The sequence below is a fragment of the Felis catus genome, chromosome A3 (genome assembly GCF_018350175.1).
Source record: "Felis catus isolate Fca126 chromosome A3, F.catus_Fca126_mat1.0, whole genome shotgun sequence".
Classification (NCBI taxonomy): domain Eukaryota; kingdom Metazoa; phylum Chordata; class Mammalia; order Carnivora; family Felidae; genus Felis; species Felis catus.
In genome coordinates this window covers 60830595-60851850 of record NC_058370.1, presented here as the reverse complement: position 1 = coordinate 60851850, position 21256 = coordinate 60830595, and the positions used below count along the sequence as shown (strand labels likewise).

The 21256-nt window shown below is 33.7% G+C and overlaps 1 protein-coding gene across 9 annotated transcripts in view; it reads right to left on the bottom strand.

Moving 5' to 3' along the window:
* TSGA10 (testis specific 10) overlaps positions 1-21256 on the bottom strand; it is a 161977-nt gene that overhangs the window by 119924 nt on the left and 20797 nt on the right. For 5 of the 9 annotated variants that reach the window (XM_045054091.1, XM_045054086.1, XM_045054085.1 and 2 more), the window contains exons 4-9: positions 15265-15330; positions 14090-14257; positions 13547-13702; positions 9346-9516; positions 9190-9267; positions 8099-8250 (exon numbers count right to left, since the gene is read on the bottom strand). In XM_045054091.1, the coding sequence (XP_044910026.1) occupies positions 8099-8250; positions 9190-9267; positions 9346-9516; positions 13547-13702; positions 14090-14140 (608 nt within the window). In that variant the 5' untranslated portion in view covers positions 14141-14257; positions 15265-15330. Of the gene's footprint in view, positions 1-8098; positions 8251-9189; positions 9268-9345; positions 9517-13546; positions 13703-14089; positions 14258-15264; positions 15331-19701; positions 19822-21256 lie in introns of all 9 variants that reach the window. The other 4 variants (XM_045054089.1, XM_045054087.1, XM_045054090.1 and 1 more) reach the window with 3 other exon arrangements.

Here is a 21256-nt window from a genome sequence, read left to right as displayed (position 1 = left end):
ATAAAGAATAAAACTTAATGAGGATCACCAAAGCAAATGTTAGTCCTTTGAAAAGACTGATGACAACAGACTAAAAAAGAGGAAATCACTATAGATTCTGTAGACATTAAAATGTTCATAGGATATTGTAAACAAAATTATTCAAAAAATGTTTTAAAATTTAGAGAAAGTGAACTAATGCCTCAAAAGTATCTATTGAATGGCATAAGAAGAAACTTCTAATTGTTTTTTTATCCATTAAACAAATAAAATAAATCCTTCCCTCAAAAAAAAAAAAAAAGTTGGACCCAAAAGGCTTCATTGGTTAAGTACTAAAACTCTAATATTATTCAAATTCTTCAAGGTAATAAAAGAAGACAAAATGAATTGAGAAGATTATTATAAGGTTTACATGACATTGATAACAAATTCTGATTTTAAGTAGTCCTAAGAAAGGCAAGTTATTGGCCAAAATCAATTATAAAAAGAAATGTAAATATCTCAAACAAAACATTAGTTAATGTACAACAGTAATCTATAAAAAGTATAATATATCCTGACCGATTTGACAAAGCACATCTATTCCTGAAAAAAAAGTTCTCAGTAATCTGAGAATAAAAGGAAACTTCTTCAACCTGATAGAAGACATCTATGAAAAACATACAGCTAACATCATACTAACTGTTGAGAGTCTAAATGCTTCCCCCTATGATGTGGAACAAGACAAGGATGTCTACTTCACCATTTCTACTGAACACTGTTAGTAGATATTCTAGCCAATGCAATAAGAAACAGAAAACAAAACAAAACAAAACAAAACAAAACAAAACAAAACAAAAAAGCATGCAGACTAAGCATGTAAAACTGTCTTTATTTGCAGATGCTCTAAGTGTCTATGTAGAAAATTAACCAGATTCTACAAAAAGGCCACTAGAACCAAAATGTAAATTTAGCAAAGTTGTAAAATACCAGATAAATATACAAAAATCAATTGTAGGACTTCTGATTTCAACTCTGACAAATAAGGAGCTTAGAAACTGTCATTTCCATTGTTATAAGAACAAAAAGATGAACAAAATGAAAATCAAAGACTTGCTGTGACACATTAGAAGAGTGAATTACAGAGCAAACTGCCAATTCAAAATCTGAAAAGAATAATCAAGATCTGCTCATCTGGAGCAAAAGCCAGCTGAATCACAAATGGTTAAGAAATTTAAATGATAAATTTGATGCATTGCTGGAAGCTGAGTTTGTACTAACATGAGAGTGAGAAGCTCCTAGGGGCCACAATCTTAGAAGGCTCCCTATACTTCAGTATGTTTACCTCCAGGAACTCCAGTAGGTTCTCACAGTAAAGATCTGAGAAAGATCCCCTTATGACTCTGACAGGGGAAAAGTAATTATTATGAAATATGCCCAGAGCATCCTCCATAATAGGCTTAATCTTCAAGTAAAAAGACTTTACCAGAGCCTTATCCCAGCTAGAGAAGGGCATTTCTCCCACTTTACCCTCTCTAGCCTTCCTGTTTCACATAAGTGGATAAAAAAATAAAAGTTATACCATTAGAAAACATGTTCCCTCCTCTCACCTAACCAACACATTAATAGTGCTCCATGATAATCACAGTGAATTACAAGCAAAAGAGCTGCAAGATGCAAGCTCTCACTTAGGAGGGATACTTAAGGAAGCTTAAAGTCAAAAAGAGAAACAATCCCTTCACATAGGAATTTGAAGTCTCTGGCATCTGCATCTATAACACACACTGAACTTAGATCAACTTCCAGTCAAATTAACATAAACATTTACACTAAAGGCTTATTTACTTCAGTTAACACCCAATACGTGTGGCTTCAACAACAAAAAAAAAAAATTACAAGGCATGCCAAAAGTCAAGCAAAAACACAACCTGAAGAATGAAACCAGACTCAGATATAGCACAGACATGGGAATTATCAGAAAATTTAAAATAACTATGATTAATTGGTTAAGGAGATTAATGGAAAAAGTAGACAATATGCAGTAATAGGTGGGTAACATAAACAGATGAAAACCTGAGAGAAACAAAATGAAATGCTAGAAAGTAAATTATTGTGACAAAAATGAAGAATATCTTTGATGGTCTCATCAGCAGATTAGACACAGTCAAGCATAAATCATTGAGCTCGAAAACAGGTCAATAAAACTTCCCAAACTAAAATGCGAAATGAAAAAGAAAAAAAAAACAAAACAACAGAACATCCAAGAACTATGGGTATAATTGAAATACCAAAAGGAGAAAAAACAAGAGAATAAGAGCATAAGAAATATTTGAAATAATTATAAAATAAGTCATGGGGATGAAAAGTACAGCATAGGGAATATAGTCAATAATACTGTAATAACTGTACAGTGATCCATGGAAACTACACTTGTGGCGAACATTTCATAATGTATATAAATTGTCAAATCACTGTTACACACCTAAAACTAATACATATCAACTACACTTCAATTTTAAAAATGTTTTAAGTAGGGGCGCCTGGGTGGCTCAGTCAATTAAGCGTCCGACTTCGGCTCAGGTCATGATCTCGCAGTCTGTGGGTTTGAGCCACAAAATGTTTTCAGTAATAACAAAATGTAATAAAAAAAATGTTTTCAGTAATAACAGCCTAGAACTTTCCAAAATTAATGTACAGTATCTATAGGCAGAGAACTGTGAAACAATGATGAAAGAAATCAAAGATCTAAATACATGGATAAATATTCCATGTTCATGGATTGAAACATCCCATATTAAGATGTCAGTTGTGGAGCACCTGGGTGGCTCAGTGGGTTGAGTGTTCAACTTGTGATTTCGGCTCAGGTCATGATCTCACAGTCGTGAGATCAAGCCCCGTGCTGGGCTCCATGGTGGGCATGGAGCCTGCTTAAGATTCTTTTTCTCCCTAACTCTCTCTGCCCCTCCCTCACTCCCCTCTCTCAAAAAAATTAAAAAATAAAAATAAAATAAAATAAAGATGTCAGTTTTCCCCAACTTGATCTACAGATTCAATGCAAACCCAATTAAAATCTCAGAAAGCTATTTTATAAATATTTATTGTAGAATCAGAGAAACTGATTCTAAATTTTACATGGAAAGGCAAAAGATCAAGAATAGTCAATACACTATTGGCGACAAGAAAGTTGGAGGATTCACAATACCTAGTTTCAAGACTTACAATAACGCAATAATAATCAAAACAGCATGGTTTGGCAAAATAAACAAAATAGATCAATGGAACACAATGGAGATCCCAGAAATAGGTCCACACAAATATAGGCAACTGATCTTTGACAAAGGATCAAAGACAACACAGAAAGGGCAGTCTTTCAACAAATGGTGCTGGAACAATTTTAAGACATCCATATGCAATTTAAGTGAACTGAGTATATCTTTCACAAAAATTAACTCAACATAGATCACTGACTTTAAGCATGAAATGCAAAACTATACAACTTCTAGAAGAAAACACAAGAGAAAAATATGTGCACTTGGGTTTGGTTATGTGTTTTTAAACACATTAAACACCAAAAATACTATCCATGAAATAAAAAAGTAAGTTGAACTTTATCAAAATTTAAAATTTCTGCTTTAAAAAAGACACTTTTAAAAGAATGAAAAGACAAGGCACAGATAGGGAGAAGATATTTGCAAACCACATATCTGATAACAACATGTATTCAAAGGATTCTTAAAATTCAATAGTAAGCAAACAAAACAATTGAAAAATTGGCAAATAAGTGAACAGATACCTTATCAAAGAAAAGATACAGATGGCAAGTAACAATATGAAAAGATGCTCCACATCATTTGTCATTAGTGAATTGCAAATTAAAACAATGAGATATTGCTCCATAGTTATTATAGCTATTAAAATGGCTAAAATAAAAAAATCTGACAATATCAAATGCTGATAAGGATATGGAGCAACAGAAACTCTCACTCATTGCTGGTGAGAATACAAAATAGTACAGTCACTTTGAAAGAGTTGGGCAGTTTCTTATAAAGCTAAATACAGATTTATTCAACAATTCAGCAATTATTCCCCTAGGTATTTACTGATTTGAAAACCTATGTCCACACAAAAACCTACACATGAAAGTTTACAGCAGCTTTATTCATAATTGCCAAAAACTGAAAGCAACCAAGATGTCCTTCAATAGGTGCATGAATAAACACACTGTGGTACCTACATCAATGATAAGAAGAAATGAGCTATCCAGTTATGAAAAAACACAAACGAACCTAAAATGCACATTGCTAAGTGAAAGAAGCTGGTCTGAAAAGGTTGTATACTGTATGATTTCAATTATATGACATTCTTGAAAAGGCACACAATTCCTCAGCGAGGTGATAAAGATCAAAATCAACAGTAATAAATCATATTGATAATATGTACCCATGATACCCTGGATATATATGTACCCTAAAATGGCATTTTACTTTTGTGACCTTTCTCTCAAAAACATATTACCCAGTCTAATCATGAGAAAAACAGAAGACAAATCCCAATTGAGAGACATTCCACAAAATACCTGATCAGTACTCTTCAAAACTGTCAAGGTCATCAAAAACAAGCAAAGTCTGAGACTGTCATAGCCAAGAGAAGCCTAAGGAGACATGACAACTAAATGTAATGTAGTGTCCTGGATGAGATCCTGGAACAGAAAAAGGACATTAGGGGAAAACTAAGGAAATCTGAATAAAAGTATGGACTTTAGTTAATAATAATGCATCAAGTAATAGATTCTTTAATTGTAATAAATGTAATGTACTAATGTAAGATATTAATAACAGAGGAAATTGGGTGTGAGGTAAGTAGGAACTCTACCATCTTCACAATTGCTCTGTAAATCTAAAACTGCTCTAAAATACAAAGTTTATCTTTAAAAACAACTGTATTTTCATATACAAGCAATAAAAATCAGAAAGTAAAATTTTAAATTTCCATTTATAACAGCATCAAAAAATAGGAAATAGAAATAAATCTGACAAAAAAAGAAGTACGAGAGCACTCTAAAAACTATAAAACATTGCTGAGGGAAATTAAAGATGTAAAGAATGGAAAGACACACTGTATTTATGAGTGGGAACACTTGATATTCTAGATGTCAGTGTCCCCCAGTTCCAATCAAATTCCCAAGCAGGCTTTTTTTGTATACACTGTGAAGCTGATTCTAAAATTAAAATAAAATACAAAGGAACTAGAATAGCCAAAACTACTTTGAGAAAGAACAAAGTTAAAGACTAACATTACCTAATGTGAAGATTTTAAAAATAAAACCAAAGTAATCAGACAGGTAGTATTGGAATCAAGATATATAAACAGATCCATCAAGCAAAACAGATCTTCAAGAAACAGACCTACACATATATGGACAACTGACTTTCTACAAAGGCACAAAAACAATTCACTATGGAAAGGATAGTTTTATAATAAGTGGTATTGGAACATTTGGTTATCATTATGCAAAAAAAAAAAAAAGTGAACTTTGATTTATATCCTGTGTACTAAACACAAAAACTTTGAAATGGATCACAGATTTAAATGTTAAATTTTAATACTAAACTGCTAGAATAAAACACAGAAGAAAAATATTACCTTAGCCCTGATAACAATTTCTTTAAAAGAATACAAAAAGCTGGATAAAATTTTCAAAAAATCAATAAACTTCACTTAATCAAAATGAAAAACATTTGCTCATTAAAAGACACTTAATAAAAAGGCAAGCCACAGGCTGGGAGAAAATATTTGCAAAATACATGTGACGCAGGACTTACAATATAGAAAGGACTTTTACAACTTGATAGTAATTTAAACAATTCAATAAAAGTGTGCAAAAGATTGAACAGACACTAAAGAAGACAAATGTATGGCATGTAAGCACATGTACAGATGCTCAAAATCATTGGTTATTACAGAAGGCAAATTAAAACCATAAAACCTACCTAATAGAATGTTAAAGATTAAAAAGATAATGCATACCAAGTGTTGGTGAGGCTATGTAACACCTGGAACACTTATACACTACTGGTACAAATGTAAAATAAAATAATACAACCACTTTGGAAAGCAGTTTAATGGTTTCTTTAAAAGTTAAACATATAAACATCACAAGACTCAGTCACTATACTCTTAGGTATTTATCCAAGAAAAATAAAAGCTTATGTCCATACAAAGACTCGTATAAGAATGTACATGAAAGTTTTATTTTTTATAGTCCAAAACTGGAAACAACCAAAATGTCCATGAGGTTTATTCATACAATGGAATAAACTATTGATTATATAACATAGATAAATTTCAAAATAATTATGCTGAGGGAAGGCAGCCCAATAAAAGAATATATACTACATGATTTTATTTATATAACATTTTAGAAAATCCAAACAAATCTCTATAACAGAAAACAAATCAGTGGTCGTCCAGAGATTGGCAGAATAAGTTAGAAGTTACAGAGGGGCAGGAGGAAACTTTTGGGAATGATGGATAAGGCCACTATCTTGACTGTGCTACAGGTATATACATATGTCAAAACAAGCTAAACACTTTTAAAAATATGTGCAGTTTACTGTATGTATGTCAATTAGACTCTAATAACACTGTTAAAAGAAAACAAGTGTATGCAAAAACCCTCAGAAGTATTATACTTCTATCTGTTAGAATATTTTAATAAACTACTTTCAAGGAACTTTTAATGACACAGGAAAATGCTTATGATATACAATTAAATGAAACTGGCCAACATCAATTGCACAGAAAGTTTATATAATATGGATGGAAATATTTCTGATTAGAAAGAGACCTATATTAATGATAGTTTTCAATGAGTTACAGAATCATGGATGATTTAAATTTTCTTTACCCATTTCTCTATTTTCCAAGGTTTTCTTTGTTGTTGTCATCTTATTTTATTATTTTTATTTTACCCAAGGCTGCAGTATCCTTTTAAACAGGAAATTAAAAAATAAATGAAGCGAGGGGCACCTGGGTGGCTTAGTTGGTTAAGTGTCTGACTTCGGCTCAGGTCATAATCTCGTGGTTTGTGAGTTCAAGCCCCACATTGGTCTCCCTGCTATCTCAGCACAGACCCTGCCTTGGATCCTGTATCCCCCTTTCTCTGCCCCACCTCCGCTTGCTCTCTGTCTCTCTCAAAATAAATAAATAAACTTTAAAGTAAATGAATGAATGAGTGAATGAATGAATGAAAAAAATTTGAATGATTATCTATCCTGACAAGTGATTTCAACATATGTACTACAGACCCATGAACGAATGACTGAATGAATGAATGAATGAATGAATGAATGAAGGGAAAAAATTTGAGTGATTATCTATCCTGACAAGTGGTATAAAAATATGTACCACAGACCCTTGAAAGATCAAACAGGAGACTCTTGGAACTCTTATGTGAACCAAGAATTATCTGTAGACTTAAAAATATATTTCACACTCCTATGAACAACTATTTTTCAAATATTCACAGACGCACTGCAATTCAACATTACCGAATCTGTAAAACTCTATTTTTCACAGCAGCAGATACTAAAAGTAAAATTCCTAACATGGAGGTCCTCAAAAACTTATTCCCCTTTTTTATTTTTAATATGAAATTATTGTCAAATTGGTTTCCATACAACGCCCAGTGCTCATCCCAACAGGTGCCCTCCTTGATGCCCATCACCAACTTTAGCATATCTTTTGCTACCATACCAGTCAGTATATAGGAAGGGCTAAGTACCCACGTGGCCTTCAATTAACAAAAGTTCCAATACATGTTCTTACACATTCAAACACCAAAGTCAAATATGCTCTATACCCAGAAGGACTTTGTAAAAGCTATGTCAGTTAAATATTAAGGCTTTATGCAAATGTAAGATGAAGATTACTGGAAGTTTGATTCCTAGTTAAATATGGCATTACTAGTCTGTAAGTGATCTTGGGAAAAATCATTTAATGTGTGCTGAGGTTTCTACAATTGCTTCATAATAATCCTCTCAGAAATTAAAGTCAACAAATAACTTAATTATCATTATAAAATACACTATAAAAACAGATCTAGTAGTTAAACTACTTGTTTAAAGGTAATTTAGTTTACCTCAAAGAATTATTCTCTGCCTTTTGTCTTCCAAGTTCACTTTCTGTATCCATTGCCTTCCTTGCTAGTGATTTCATTTCTTTTTCCACAGTGGTTATGGTTTCCTTCATCAAAGTCATGTTTGACATTTGCTCCATACGTTCATCATCAAGCTATACAAGTAGAATGACAAGGTTACTGCCATCACTAACAAAATCTTCCTAAAGAGACATCCTCTCTTTGTACAAACTGTGGCATATGACAAGATTTACACTAGGAGATGATCAGATGAGACCTGAATATTGTGGGAGGCTGTATGGACAAGGTATTGTGGAGCAGGAACAAGAATAAGCCACTGCACGGCCTGTGCATAATGCCTATCACAGTATATGTATCTATATGTTCAATCTGGTTCATTTTGAATGTAGCATATGTCTCTTATTTGCAAAAAGATTTATTTGTTGTTCAACATTAATAAGATACACATATAAAGTGGAATTATGAAAAAAAATGTTTTCCTCTCCTGAGTAATGCTTTTTCTTTCTCTTTATAACAACATTGACAAATTTATAAATATATTCAATTAAACCTGGTAATAGAAAAGCAACTTCCCCTAATTGTTTATAGTCATAACATATCAAATATATATTCATAGCATCTCAAATCCTTGACTAGTAAAAAAGTGATGCTTCACATTTAAATTGTTTAAATATATTATTCTCATTAATTTTCATTCCATAATAATTTTCTCTACCTTAGCTACTCTTTAGGTAGAATAAGCCAGTTTCTCTGTATCTGGCAATGTTATCTTTAATGAAATAGGGAGATGAGAAATTTGCTAACATCCCTGAGAATGCATCCCTAATGGGTTGTTTTTTTTTTAAAGAACACACTTTGCAACCTAACACAAAAAACTTTACTTACATATTTTTTTGGAAGAAAATAAACAATGAGAAGGTGATAATTTATACCATACATACCACCTTAAATATTTTAGGACTACAAACACTGTCTTAGAAAAATGAAAGAACCTCTCTGAACATAGAAAAAAAGAGAAAGGGGGAAGCCACTGACAGTTTATAGCCAAAAGCACAACAGTGATGTTTCTTTACGTTATGAACTGTACACTCCAGCTCCTCTATCCTTTGTTCCAAGTGAGCCTTCTCATTAAATGCTGTCTCTTGGGCAATCTGTTAAAAAAAAAAAATGTTTTCAATGTTGCTGCACTATGTTTCACAAATGGTCACACAGATAAAATTCGTCCAAACCTTTAGCCTTTCCCTCAGGCTATCTCGTTCTGTGGTCATTCTTCGTAAATCAGTGAAGGCCACATCTCTTTCAGTCTCCACCCGTCGGAGGATGGCATGTGCTGTTGTTGATTTAGGAGACTTACAGTTTTTCATCATTTCTCGTCGAAGTCGGGCAATTTCTTCCTGTGCCTATTATTTAAATGCAAGACTTCTATTTAACAAAGCTTTGGAATAGACATAAATATAACTATCTTATATCCAGCCAGTTAAAATACAAACCATATATAAAAATGCATACAACAGGATAATGTTTTTTAATGAGTTTATACAAATAAACTCAAATGATGTCCAAAAATGCAAGTGAATGTATAATTAGAAGTTTGGTTTATAATATTTTTGCCAAAAAATTTTTAAAATTAATTTAGAGGCAGTCAATGCAAGACAGAATGTTTTACTAAGAAATAGATACGTATTACTACATCCATTTTGTGATATAAATTTGAATTCAGCAAAATTCAGGTAGAATACAGTTGTTTTTGTTTTTGTTTTTGTTTTGAGGGGAAGGGGCAGAGAGAGAGGGAGCCTGTCAAGAAGACTCTACACCCAGAGAAGAGCCTGACTCTGGACTTGATCTCATGACTGTGAGATCATGACCTAAGCCAAAATCAAGAGTCAGATGCTTAACCGAGTAAGCCACCCAGGCACTCCCAGGTAGAATACAATTTTAATAAATATTAGTGTTCCTGTCTTTCTCTACAAAAATATATAAGCCATTTCCACGTTCTGGCTACTTTTACCCTGAAAGAAAGGCCCATCAATCCTTACCAACAACCCGACATACTCTCACACACTTGTTCAACCACCCTCAGGTCCCAAACCTATTCCACACCTAAAGATAATTTCATCTCCTACTTTGCTGCTCAAATCCCTAATCTTCCTTCCTCTTGATTTTGATTGCTACCTATTCAGCTGGTCTCCAAGTCTCAGAGGAAGATGTATTACCTCCCAATTTCCACAGCTAAGACTTCACCAGAATCCTGGACCTCATCTCCTGAAATGTCTTCTAAGATACTCCTGACTCAATTACAGTTAACCCATGAACAACATGGGTTTGAATTGATACAAAGGTCCACTTATACACAGATTTTTTTCAATAAATACAGTATAGTACTATAAACATATTTTCTCCTCCTTATGATTTTCTTAATAACATTGTGTGTATATATATACACAATATATAGACATAAATGTATGTGTATATATATGTACACACAATATGTACATACATATATATATATGTACATATATAAGAGATGTGTTAGTTGATTTTGTGTTATTGGTAAAGCTTCTGGTCAACAGATTATTAGTAATTAAGTTTTGGGGAAGTCAAAACTTAGATCTCCAACTGTGCAGGAGGGTTGACATCCCTAGCCCTGCCTTGTTCAAGACACAACTATATAATTATTTCCTCTCACTTTGAATAGCACCCTCTCCACTAGCTCTTTCTCCCCTGCCTTCAGCCATGGCACAAGGCTCCCATATCACGAAAAACTGTCACTAAATCTTGCTGCCCACTTACCATCCTGTTATCTCTTTTGCATTGGCATATAATTTTTTTTAAGCACCATGGTCTGTACCCATTGCCTGTTCTTCAGCACCTACTCTCCCATTCCAGTGTAACCTGGCTCCTATACCTACCATTTTGCAGAATTTCATCTAATGACCTCACCAAATGGCCTTTCCTCAGCTCCTGTTTTTGATATTTGGCAACATTTGACATTGTCTTTAACACACTCTTTGAGATTCTTTCCTCTCTTGGGCTTAATATTGTTCTACCTTAGTTTTCTGTCTTTATCTCTTTCAAAGCTCCTCTACCAATTAAATAAAATGTCCCAACATAACATCTTGACTTCTCTGTTCCTCTATAGCTTTCTCATTCAGAGACCTCATCCACTCTGAAGGCCCAAAACTTACCTCTAAGCAGATGAATTACCCATCTACATATTCAGCTCTTACCTCTCTTCCCACTCCAGTCCCACGTTTCTTTCTGCCTGAGTGCAATTACTTTCTGAATGTACAACCATCATCTTACTCCATCTGTCTGAAACCAACACATTTTTTCCCTCAAGTCACCAATGGCTTTACTATTTCTTTTTCTACTACCACAGTTCTTCAGTCATTTAAAAAAGAATTTCAGTCTTGGGGCGCCTGGGTGGCTCAGCCAGTTAAGTGTCCAACCTTGGCTCAGGTCATGATCTCAGAGTTTGTGAGTTCGAGCTCCGCATCAGGCTCTGTGCTGATAGCTTAGGGGCTAGAGCCTGCTTCAGATTCTGTGTGTGTGTGTCTCTCTCTACCCCTTTCCTGCTTGTGCTCTGTGTCTCTCTCTCAAAAGTAAAAATAATACATGTTAAAAAAAAATTAGAAAACAAAAAAGAATTTCAGTCAGTTCCATTCATCCCCTCTTTTTGCTAAAACCAAATCTTCTCAAGGTTTCCTTTATAGTGTCTTTTACACCTGTCTCTATCCTTATTTCAACAGATAGCACCCTAAACTTAGTGTTTCTTTGTTTAGGTTTATTTATTTTGAGAGAGACAGAGAGCATGAGCGGGGAGGGGCAGAGAGAGAGGGAGACAGAGAATCCCAAGCAGGCTCCACACTATCAGCACAGAGCCCAACACAGGGCTTGAACTTATGAACTGTGAGATCATAACCTGAGCTGAAACCAAGAGATGGCCGCTCAACCAACTAAGCTACCCAGGCACCTCCCACCCCCGCCACCACCACTGGCCAGTTTAGTTCTTAATGCCTCATGAACAGACTGCTTTCACAGCCTTCTAAAAAGTCCACAGTTTCTCCTTCCTCCAATTCTCTTGAAAGAAAAATTGTTATATAAAAAAATAACAGATTATGAAAAAAATAATATAAAATTGTTAACAGGTTAAAATTGTAAAAATGTGGCTTTGGTCATTTCTTCTCTAAAAATAACCAGATTGCCAGTGCTTATAAAGCAAAGTATAAACCCCGTGTAAGACCCATTGAAGAGCTTCTACCATGTACTCAAGAAGTTGGCAAACTACATAAAGCTCACAGGCCAAACCTAACCCGCCTCCTGTTTTTGTAGGTCTGTGGGCTGAGAATGTTTTTTATGTTCTTCAATGATTAAAAAAAAGCAAACGAAGATTTCAAAATATGTATAATAAGTGAAAATAATGATATTCAAATTTCTGCGTCCAAAAGTAAAAGTTATACTGTATATAGTTATATGCAAAAGTTATATTGTAACACAGCCAAAAATTTGTAGATTGTCCAAAGCTACTTTCATACTACAACACAGTTCAATAGCGGTGATAAATTGCATGGCCTGCAGAGCCCAAGATATTTATTTTCTGGGCCTTTACAGAAAAGGTTTGCAGACCCCTGCTCTAGTCCAATTTACCTCTCAAGCCTTAGCTCCCTCTTACTCCAATGGCACAAATTAGTCTTAAATTGATCCATTTATCTACTCATTTTTCTGCCTTTGTTCTTTGCCTCACACAATTCCTTTAGTCTGGAATGTTCCTTCTTACCCCTTTCAAGATAACAGGAACTCCATTCTTCCTTCAGGACTCAAATTCCACATCATCTAGCAAAGATTTCCTTGATCACAACAACTAAGAAATACCCACTTCTTTTATTTCTTACAATATCTTCTGGACTACTTATGCTAAAGTAACAAAAAGTAAATATAAGACAATATACTTTATCTCCCCCAATAAATTGCAAACATAGAAAACAGTGTTCGTATTTTATCATTTTTTTCTCTCTTAGAGTGGCAAGCAGTAATTCTTACTAAAATGTATTTTTATTTAAAATTTATTTACTTAAATTTAAATGTAAAATTTGTTTTATTAAAATCAAAATCTTTTTACCTTGAACTCACCACCCCCTATCATTTAACACATTTCTCATACCCCATGCCCAAAATCAGACTATTTCTATGCATATATATGATCTTTTTTGGATATGGGGATAATGTGTGTGTGTGTGTGTGTATGTACACATACACTTATTGTATTGGAAATATATTATGTTTCATTAAGAATATCTTAAGAACGAAGGTAATTCCCAAATGTTAGTTGATCAATTTGGCAGATTTAAGCATTCTTATAGAACTTAAAGAATTACATATATTTAGAACTGAATATTTTTACTTAGGTATTTTCTTTATAAATAAGTTTACCTGTTCATAAAGAAGAAAGGTCTTGTCTCTCTCAGATGTAAGAACCTTGACATTACCCTGAATTTCTGCCAAATGACGCTCATATTTTTCCAGCATGCATTTAAGTTCTTCACGATCTCTTGTTGTCTTCAAAAGCTCTACATCACAGTTTGTACCCTGCAATTATTATACAAGAAATTTGAAATTCTTCTTGACATGTGCTTTTAAGGAAATGGTGCCACTAATAGCAGTACATGGACTATATAATGAAAGGAAATGATGAAAAAAAAAACGTTTAAAAAAATCACTTCTCTTTTAAACAGCTTCATCCCAAATTGGTCCATATTTATCTGATTACTTCCCAACCACTACTAACACTGGGGATAAAGAACCAATTTCACTGGTCCACTGTGCTATCAAAGAGACTGCTGTCTCTCCCAACTTTTTGATACACCAATTCATACCAAATCAAAATAAATTATTTCCATATTAGGTAAATCAAAGAATTAAAAATCAGTGTTCAAACAATGAACTCCAAAATACTTACAAATTACCAAAACCTACCCGAGAAGATGGAGACGGGCGTCTTGGACTTTTAGATCTACTTCTGATCATCTTTCTCAAATTTTGAGCTTCACTCTTGTAATAATCTCTGTCTGCTTCTAAAGTCTTGACAAAGGAATCAAGTCTAGAAGGAGATTTATTTTGTGCTTTTTCAGTCTCTAAAATTATCTTGCCAAGGAGGAAAAAATTAGGTCATTATTTCAAGCAAAACTATAGCATTATTTTCTAAATGCCAGTTGAATAAACAGGATCCTTAAAAATAATAAAGTTGGTATTTTAAAGATAATTCATCAATATTCTTTAAAAAGCAGTTAGATACCTTCTTTTTCCAGCATTTCTGAATTTACTATATTTTTGTCTAACCGAAAGTACCCCTAAATTTAGTCAATAATTTTAAGAAAAATGGTAAAGAAATTTTGGGAAAGCCAGAAATATCCACAGATCTAATTACAAGTCCTAGAAATTGAATTAATTTGCTGAGAAAACTTGTATGCTAACATTAAAGCATCTGTTCACACCATCTATGTTCAATAATTTTTCAATAAATGAATAAATTAAATGAATGCTATATATGGTATACTTGTAGGCAGTTTCAAGTACATTCCCATTCACTTTAATGTGTTTAGAAGCTTTTGTTTGTTTTTCATAATCTTTATTGTACTAATACTTTATTGGGAGAAAATTACAGATATACTTTCAGAGAGAGTGTTTTAAATATTTCAAATGATGACAAACTATCTAAACAGAGCAGTTTCACTTTGCATTGTTAGGTAAAGAAAACATATTCCTCAGAATTAAGTTTTAATATTTGACTTAATATTTATTACTAACGGGAATAAGCTAATGTGTAAACAAATGCACCTTATATTTTGAGAATCAAATTACTCACAGTCATCATTTAAATCATGTAAAGCTAAGGGCACTAATAGAACCAACCAAAAGTTCTCTCCACCTCTAGGAAAGAAAGGTGCAATGATGAAATGGAGCGAGAAAACTGATACTTTTACAGATGGGAAATGCCCCTGTGCATCAAGCAGAGTACTAATTTTAGAAAACAGATATTTTTTATTGTTCACAAAATACATGAGAGCTAAAACACGTGTACCATTTGTTTGTAGTCTTACTAATAGAATACAAATGATTCCTCAACACACATTTATGAAAAATGCACTTACAGATCTAAGCCTTTTTATTGTATCTTCCAATACTATTATATTATTTTGCTGGCAAATGAGTTCAATCTGAAAAGACAGAAAAAATTGTTATTTAAATTTAAAATATTTGAACAGATTTAGCTAAAAAGAGAACATCAAAAAGGGAAGCCACTTGTAATAACAGGCGTTGTAAGAATGTGGAGCAAAAGAAACCCTCTTGCACTGTTGCTGGGAATGCAAACTGGTGTAGCCACTGTGGCAAACAGATGGAAGTTCCCCAAAAAATTAAAAATAGAACTACCTTACAATCCAATAATCGCACTACTGGGTATTTACCCAAAAAATACAAAAACACTAATTCGAAGGGATACATGTACCCATTTCTTGCAGCATTACCTGCAATAGCCAAGTGATGAAAGCAACCAAATTGTCCATCAATAGATGAATGGATAAAGAAGATGTAGTGTACACACACACACACACACACACACACACACACACACACACTAGAATATTATTCAGCCATAAAAAATGAAGTCTTCCCATTTGCAACAACATGGATGGAGCTAGAGAGTATAATGCTAAGTGAAGTAAGTCAGAGAAAGATAAATACCACATGATCTCGCTCGTATGTGGAATTTAAGATACAAAACAAATGAACAAAGGGAAAAAAAAGAAAGAGAGACAAACCAAGAAACAGACTCTTAACCACAGAAAACAAACTGATGGTTAGCAGAGGGGAAGTGAGTGGGGATGGGTGAAAAAGAGGATGGGGATTAAAGAGTACACTTACCATGACCAAAAAAAATTTTCTTTAATTTTTTAAAAAGGAAGCCACTTAAAAATAAAAACATGTAATGAATATTTTACAAAATAAAAGATAATCTACCCCTTTCTGTTCACCTACCTTTAGATGGTAAAAGAACATGGCATGAAATATAGCAGTTCTTTTATATTACGTTTGGTATGAAATGTTAATTGGTTATATTTTACCAAATTACTCTCTATAAACCACAACAAAATATTAATACTACTTATAATTCTGAAGATGAAAATAGGGAAGAGATAAAAGAATTAGTAGGATAAAAGTTTTCCGATATCACTAAAGTCATAAGTGATAGCTTTCTCTTCTGAACTCTTCTAATAGGTTAGTTCAATCAAACCTATAAAACACTTTTGGTATCAGTTTTAGGACATTGAACATACCCAGTCTTACAGTATAGTCATCTATAGTCATATATTGAGTATATGACTAGATTGTAGGTTTCTGGAGGACAGTGACTATGTTTTTATTCAAAGATCCATTTGCTATAATCTATATGCTATAAATTAGCTTATTAGTTTAACAAATTTATTTCTCAATTCATAAACCTCCCCCTCATTATTCTAAACTGTTTCCTGTTTTATTTTAAATTTGACTTTTCTGTAATTATTGCTCCTCATTTGTTCTTTAGGCCCAAGTTCTTTTCTAAGATTTCTCTGGCAATCATATTTTTGTAATTTATGAAATATTAAGGGTTGTTATGGTATGAAACAAAATTCATGTACAGTTTGGATAAGTTTATATAGTTTTGGATAGACAATTTTCAATGCTTTAATTTATACTATTATGTAGACACCAAAAAGAAATGGATCTATATTACATATAAAGGTGTCCATATTAAATTAACTATAAAAACTCAGAGCCAAAAATTTTGTTTGCTGTAAAAAGAAAATTTATATACACATAACCTAGATACAGATGGAGCAAACCAGTAATATTTAAACTGAAGATTATGTCTAATCATAGCAAGGTGTGATTCCAGTAAATGTTATTTTCTTCATTATACTCTTCTATATGGACTGAAATTTCTATAAGCAGCACGTATTACTTTTATAGACATAAAAAACATAATGCTGATTCCACTCTGAAAAATTAATTTAGGGGTACCCAGCTGACTCAGTCGATAGAACATGTGACTCTTGATCTTGGGGTTTTAAGTTTGAGCCCACATTGGGTGTAGAGATTACTTAAAAATAAAAACAAAATTATAACTGGCCCAAGAGAAAAGATGCTGACCCAGTGTTTTCATGTATTTGACAATTGATTAATGAGGACCTACTATGTGCCTGACAATGTGTTATATGCTGGGGACAGTAAGGAATAAAATAGACAAAAACCTCTGCCCTCATGGAACTTACATTCTATTTGAAAAGAGAAAAAATATGTAAAAATAAATATGTAAATAGATAGTTACTGTGTTATTCAAACAATACATGAGCATTCACATCTGTTCTAGGCACTTCAGACAAAAATGTTAAAAAAAATAGACAAAGATCCCTGTCTTTGGGCCAACCTTACATTCTAGCTGAGTAGACAATAAAACATAAACCTAACAAATAAATTATGTAGTAATGTAGGGGGAAAAAAGAGCAGAGTTAAGGATACTGGAGTTTTATGAAGGAATAGTTTGGAATTTTAATAGGGTTAGCAGATAAGTCCTCATTGAAAAGTGACCTGTGAGCAAAGAGAAAGGGGGTCAACCATATAAAAATCTAGAAGAACATTTCAGGCAGAAGATACGACTATAGCAAATGTCCTAAAGCAAAAGAATGTCTGCCAAATTCCAAGGAATAGTAAGGAGGCTACTGTGGCTGGAGTAGAGTGTAGATAGGGGAAAGTAGCTGGACAATGCTGTGGAGAAAAATAAAGCATGGGAGGAGGAGGAGAACTAAGCATGCAGGGAAGGGACAAAGAACTTAATAGCCTTTACACTTCATCTTCCACATGGTCAATCGTGAAATATTTTTGATTGATTGAATCAAACATAAATGTAACAATAATGACAAGAGCTACCAAAGTTCCAGTCCAATAATAACCCTTAGGTTAATTAAAATATAAATTGTGTGAAGGAACTAGTAGTGGTAAAATTGCAATTCTGCTTATTTCAAAAAATTATGTTCAATTAGCTAGGAAACACTGTATTATTAAGATATAAATGATTAAAAAAAAACCTCAAGATGAGGAGATAAAAGGAGACATGTAATTGGGGTGGTTTTAAAATAGGTCTACAAATTTTGATATTCCGTCCTTCAAAACATGGAGCTTAATTTCTTCCCCCCCTAATTATACTTAGTAACTCATTTCTAATGAATAGGATGTGATGGTATGTAACCTTTGAGATTAGTTCATAATAGGCATTGCAGATTCCTCCTTTCTGTCTCTCTTGGATGACTGGCTCAGAGAGAAGTCAGCTGACATAAATACATCACACAACCTTAGGGAGAGGTGCAACTGTCAAGGAAGTGAGGTTTCCCCCCAAAAGCCAACAGTCATCTGAGTAAGTTTTCTTAAAAGCAAATCCTCTGAGGTGCCTGGGTGGCTCAGTCAGTGAAGTGTCCAACTCTTGATTACAGGTCAAGTCATGCATCTCATAGAGCCTGGAGTCAGGCTCTGCACTGACAGCACAGAGCCTGCTTGGGATTCTCTCTCTCCTCTCTTTCTCTGCTCCTCCCCCCACACATGCTCTCTCTCAAAAAATAAATAAACATTTAAAAAAAAAAAAAGCAAATCCTCCACTACCAGTCAAGTCATGATTACAGCCTGGCCATCATCTGGATTACAATTTTCTGAGAAACCATGAAATAGAACTACCCACCTACGCTATAATTGGATCTATGATATACACATGTTTCTCATCTGAGGACACTAAGTTTGAAGGGTAATTTTTTACATGATAAATAATAAAAGAGTAAATACTCAAAACATTTTAATGTAATAAATGATGGAAGAAGTTATTCTGTTGACCTTTAAAAATATGACTAAAAGTAAACTCTTCCAAGTAAATAAATTTAATACTATATATCTCCATTCTAGATAAACAGATTAGCTAGGAAGGACCTGACTCTACCTCACTAGAGCATAACTGCAAATAGTGCAGGAACATAAACATTCTTTCTCAGCTCAAATTAGAAATTCTCTTGCTTCAATCCTCATCCCACAAATCAGACAAGGATTCTCTCCCCAGTAACTGAATACTGAGACTGGACATCCCCTGATTTAAGGATGATGGCAACATGCATTGGTGTTCACATCCCCAACACTGGTTGTGCATCTTTCTTATCCCCATTCTACCTGTAACATTCACTTATTCAGGTTGATGATTTCATTTCAACACATTTAAACAACCCAAAGGACCTCTTTCTACTTTTCTCTCTCTGTATTTACTATCCAATGTCTTTCCTGCATCAGCAATGCTATCTCTACTCTAGCTTTCCAATTCTTAGATATACCAAATGTTCCACATCAATATGTGAATATCTATTTCCTAGAAACACTCTTTTCTGAACCAGGCAGAATTTCCATCTGTAGGTTTAATATTTTCAGTTTTAGGTAAATCCTAGCTCTTATTTTAGATGTTTCCCACTCATTAAAATTTCCGTTTTGATAGCAGAGGATCACCCTGACAGAGTACTCACTCTCTAACACAGACACTAACAATCCTTTAAAATTGATGACTTCTAAACCGGGCACTCTCTTAAAGGGAATTTGGCCAACTAGGCCTCCCAGACTGGGAAGCGATGCAGTTAATTTTTAATCTGAAGAAGAAAACAAGGAAGAAAATAAAACATTAATATAGTGTTCTTTAATTTGGTAATTTTTATTATTAAGACTGAACTTAATTTATCATAAACTGTGATTGAAGGATAACTGTTCTTAAAGAAACAATACAAACAAGAGTTTATTGAGAAATGTTTAAAATATTCAAGCTATTTTTAAATGTCCCTCAAATACTTTAGTAGCAACCACTACAAGATTAATTCATAAGTTAAAACATCATTCTTATCTACTCTCTCAAGTAGTTCTCCTAAGGACCTCTTCCAGGTAACTGTTAAAGAAGACTGTGTCCTTACGTTAAAGTAAGAAACTTCATATGTTTCAATATTCAATTACTCAGATTTTTCATTAATTCAAGCTTACTTATCCTTTACACCATTTTAATAAGCAAAATTACTGCATAAAAAAACAAATACTACCTTAGAGTTTATTCACTGGGCTCTTATATTTCAAATTACTATAATAGATAATACCTATAATAACACTTATGTTCTCAGCCTGATCATTTAAGTGCTTTATCATATGCTACCAAGAGTAACATATAATGCTTTATTATGTGCTACCAAGAGTACATTAAAAGGATGCTTAAGAAATAACATGGAACAGGGGCACCTGGGTGGCTCAGTCAGTTAAGCATCCAACTCTTGATTTAGGCTCAGGTCATGATCTCCCAGTTCATGAGATCAAGCCCCAAGTTGGGCTCCATGCTAGGAGTGGAGTCTGCTTAATAATCCCTCCCCCCCCTCAGGGCACCTGGGTGGCTCAGTCAGTTAAGTGTCCAACTTTGGCTCAGGTCATGTTCTCACAGTTTGTAGTTTGAGCCCCATGTCGGGCTCTGTGCTGACAGCTCAGAGCCTGGAGCCTGCTTCTGATTCTGTGTCTCCGTCTCTCTCTGACCTCCCCTCCCCTGCTTAGGCTCTGTCTCTCTCCCTCTCTCTCTCTCTCTCAAAAGTAAATACACATTAAGAAAAAATTTTTTAATTTAAAAAAAAAAAAAGAAAGAACATGGAGCAACAATGAACTTTAGGAAACTACCTTGTTACAAACAATTAGTAATGTGCTGATTAATAAAACCAAGACAAAGGAGCACATTCACACCTTTAAAAACTCAATAGGTTGCTTTTGGCTTTCAAATACACTATATCATGCTTATAAGCCATTAGGCAGCAATGAGAAATGAAACTGTCTTCATTTTTAGAATTCTGTTTACATTCCTAGTTTCTAAATTTCATTGCAGGGTACTAAACTCAGTCAAGAAATAAAATGTTTGGGAACCCTCTTGCACTGTTGGTGGGAATGCAAACTGGTGCAGCCGCTCTGGAAAACAGTGTAGAGGTTCCTCAAAAAATTAAAAATAGACCTACCCAATGACCCAGCAATAGCACTGCTAGGAATTTACCCAAGGGATACAGGAGT